Source organism: Cynara cardunculus (assembly GCF_001531365.2).
Source record: "Cynara cardunculus var. scolymus isolate 2C chromosome LG 15, CcrdV1, whole genome shotgun sequence".
NCBI classification, from domain to species: Eukaryota; Viridiplantae; Streptophyta; class Magnoliopsida; order Asterales; family Asteraceae; genus Cynara; species Cynara cardunculus.
The window spans coordinates 6198740-6200670 of NC_037542.1; the positions used below are offsets into that span (position 1 = coordinate 6198740).

The window sequence follows — 1931 nt, forward strand, 5'->3', positions numbered from 1 at the left end:
TGAAGGTTTTAAAAAGTCACATTCACAACATTTTGCTGTGAAGTTTCAAGTGTAAAATGCTGGTCTCACGGGTCTCACGAAAACATGCTGGTCTCACATGATCCCAAGTCTATATATATATATGATTTCAAAACTACTCTTTTTTTTTTTACATTATTAACTCTTTATTACCTAATATTGAGTTCATGAATTTTAAGTACTCTCCAATCTCGAAAACAAAAACAAAATCTCAAACTATAACCTAAAATGAGCTTTTGATTATAAAGATTGATGGTTTCGAAAAAAGTTTGTTTCAATGCTAAAAGTTTAAACGGTGATGGAAAAAACATTAACCCGAATTGAGATGAAAAATCCATGTGACATGTATTGATTACATACACTATTACTCATAATAGTCAACATTGTGATCCAATTAATATCAATCTACATATTAAAAGTGTATCATTGGATGTTTGATGTCATGTAAAAATGATATGATATATAATATTAATTAAAAATAACCATCGATTGGTTTTACGTTTACTAATACTCGAAAAAATGGTTTTATATGAATTATTAGTATTTCTTGAATTCAATGATATTTACGATGATAATTAAAAATGATATGTTAAAGATTTTTTCGCATTTATCGAGGACCCTCTTTTATATCTCGAAGGTAAGGAACGGAGGAGCGGGAATGCAGTAAATAAAGTTTGAACTTGAGTTTTGTTGGTTAATTACGTTATCATTGAGGGATTGAGTTCACGTGAGACCAGACTGTTTTCGTGAGACCCGTGAGACCACAATTTTACACTTGAAACTTTCCAACAAAAACACTGTGAAGGTTTAAAAAAGTCGAACCTTCACAGCAAAAACATTGTGAAGGTTACATTCACAGCATTTTGCTGTAAAGTTTCAAGTGTAAAAAGGTGGTCTCACGGATCTCACGAAGACAGACTGGTCTCACGTGATCCCAAGTCTATCGTTGAGTGGATGGTTATAAAAATTACCTGAAGATCAAAGGGTGTTAGGATGGGGAAATAGTCCGCCAAGTTGAAAACGCCGAGCACTTCCAAAATCTCATCGATTATTTTCTTGAAAACGAATCTCTCATCATTTTTCTTCCCAAAAAGCATCCTACAAGTCATCCCTTCAATCAAACCACCCGCTACTTCACCCAAATCCACCACCTCATGAGCCTTTGACGCAGCTCTAATTTTTCCCACCATCAACCCAATCTCTTCCCTTCTCATTCCCGCAAATCGATTAACCTTCACAGCACTTAGCAACTCTATCAAGCAAAACTTCCTAACGTTTTGCCAGTGCGGACCGTATTCCGTTAACACCATTCCCTTGCCATGATAAAGGTACTTTGACGCTTGGAGTTTTGGACGAGAAGCAAAAACGGCGTCATGGGTTCCAAGGAAGAGCTTGGCAGCCTCTGGCGAAGAGATTACGACTGCATTGACGGAGCCTAGGCGCATGGACATAATAGATCCATACCTTTGGGATAGTTTGTAGAGGGCACGGTGGCTGGGCTGCTTTCCTAGTAAATGGAGGTTTCCAATTATTGGTAACGGCATTGGGCCAGGTGGTAGTTTGCTGCCATGGATATGGGTGGAGTATTGCCACCAGAACAAGAATCCGGCGAGAAGGAAGAGTAGTGAAAGCATAATAGATAATATAGTTGTAGCTTCTGTGAGTTTGTTTGTGATAGAAAAGTTCTTGGGAATATATATATATATATATAGAGAGATATCATAAATTAGGTACGGACTCAAGAATTTTTGACTACGGTGGGTTGCACCTTTTAAAATAAAACGGTTGCATCTTTCATCAAACTAATCTTTTTTACCTTACCATAGAAGAATAATACAGTAGCAGGTGCCACTTAACCACCCCTCTCCGTCTATGTCATAAATGATCAACGTAACGTTTTATGAGATCAACTC

The 1931-nt window shown here is 37.0% G+C and overlaps 1 protein-coding gene across 1 annotated transcript in view; it reads right to left on the reverse strand.

Annotated features, from left to right (window-relative positions):
* The window catches only part of LOC112528458 (cytochrome P450 CYP736A12-like), a 5727-nt gene extending 4075 nt beyond the window's left edge, over positions 1 to 1652 (reverse strand). Inside the window, exon 1 of the mRNA XM_025139486.1 lies at positions 990 to 1652. Within this exon, the coding sequence (XP_024995254.1) occupies positions 990 to 1652 (663 nt within the window). The remainder of the gene's footprint in view (positions 1 to 989) is intronic.
* Between the last annotated feature and the right edge of the window lie 279 nt (positions 1653 to 1931).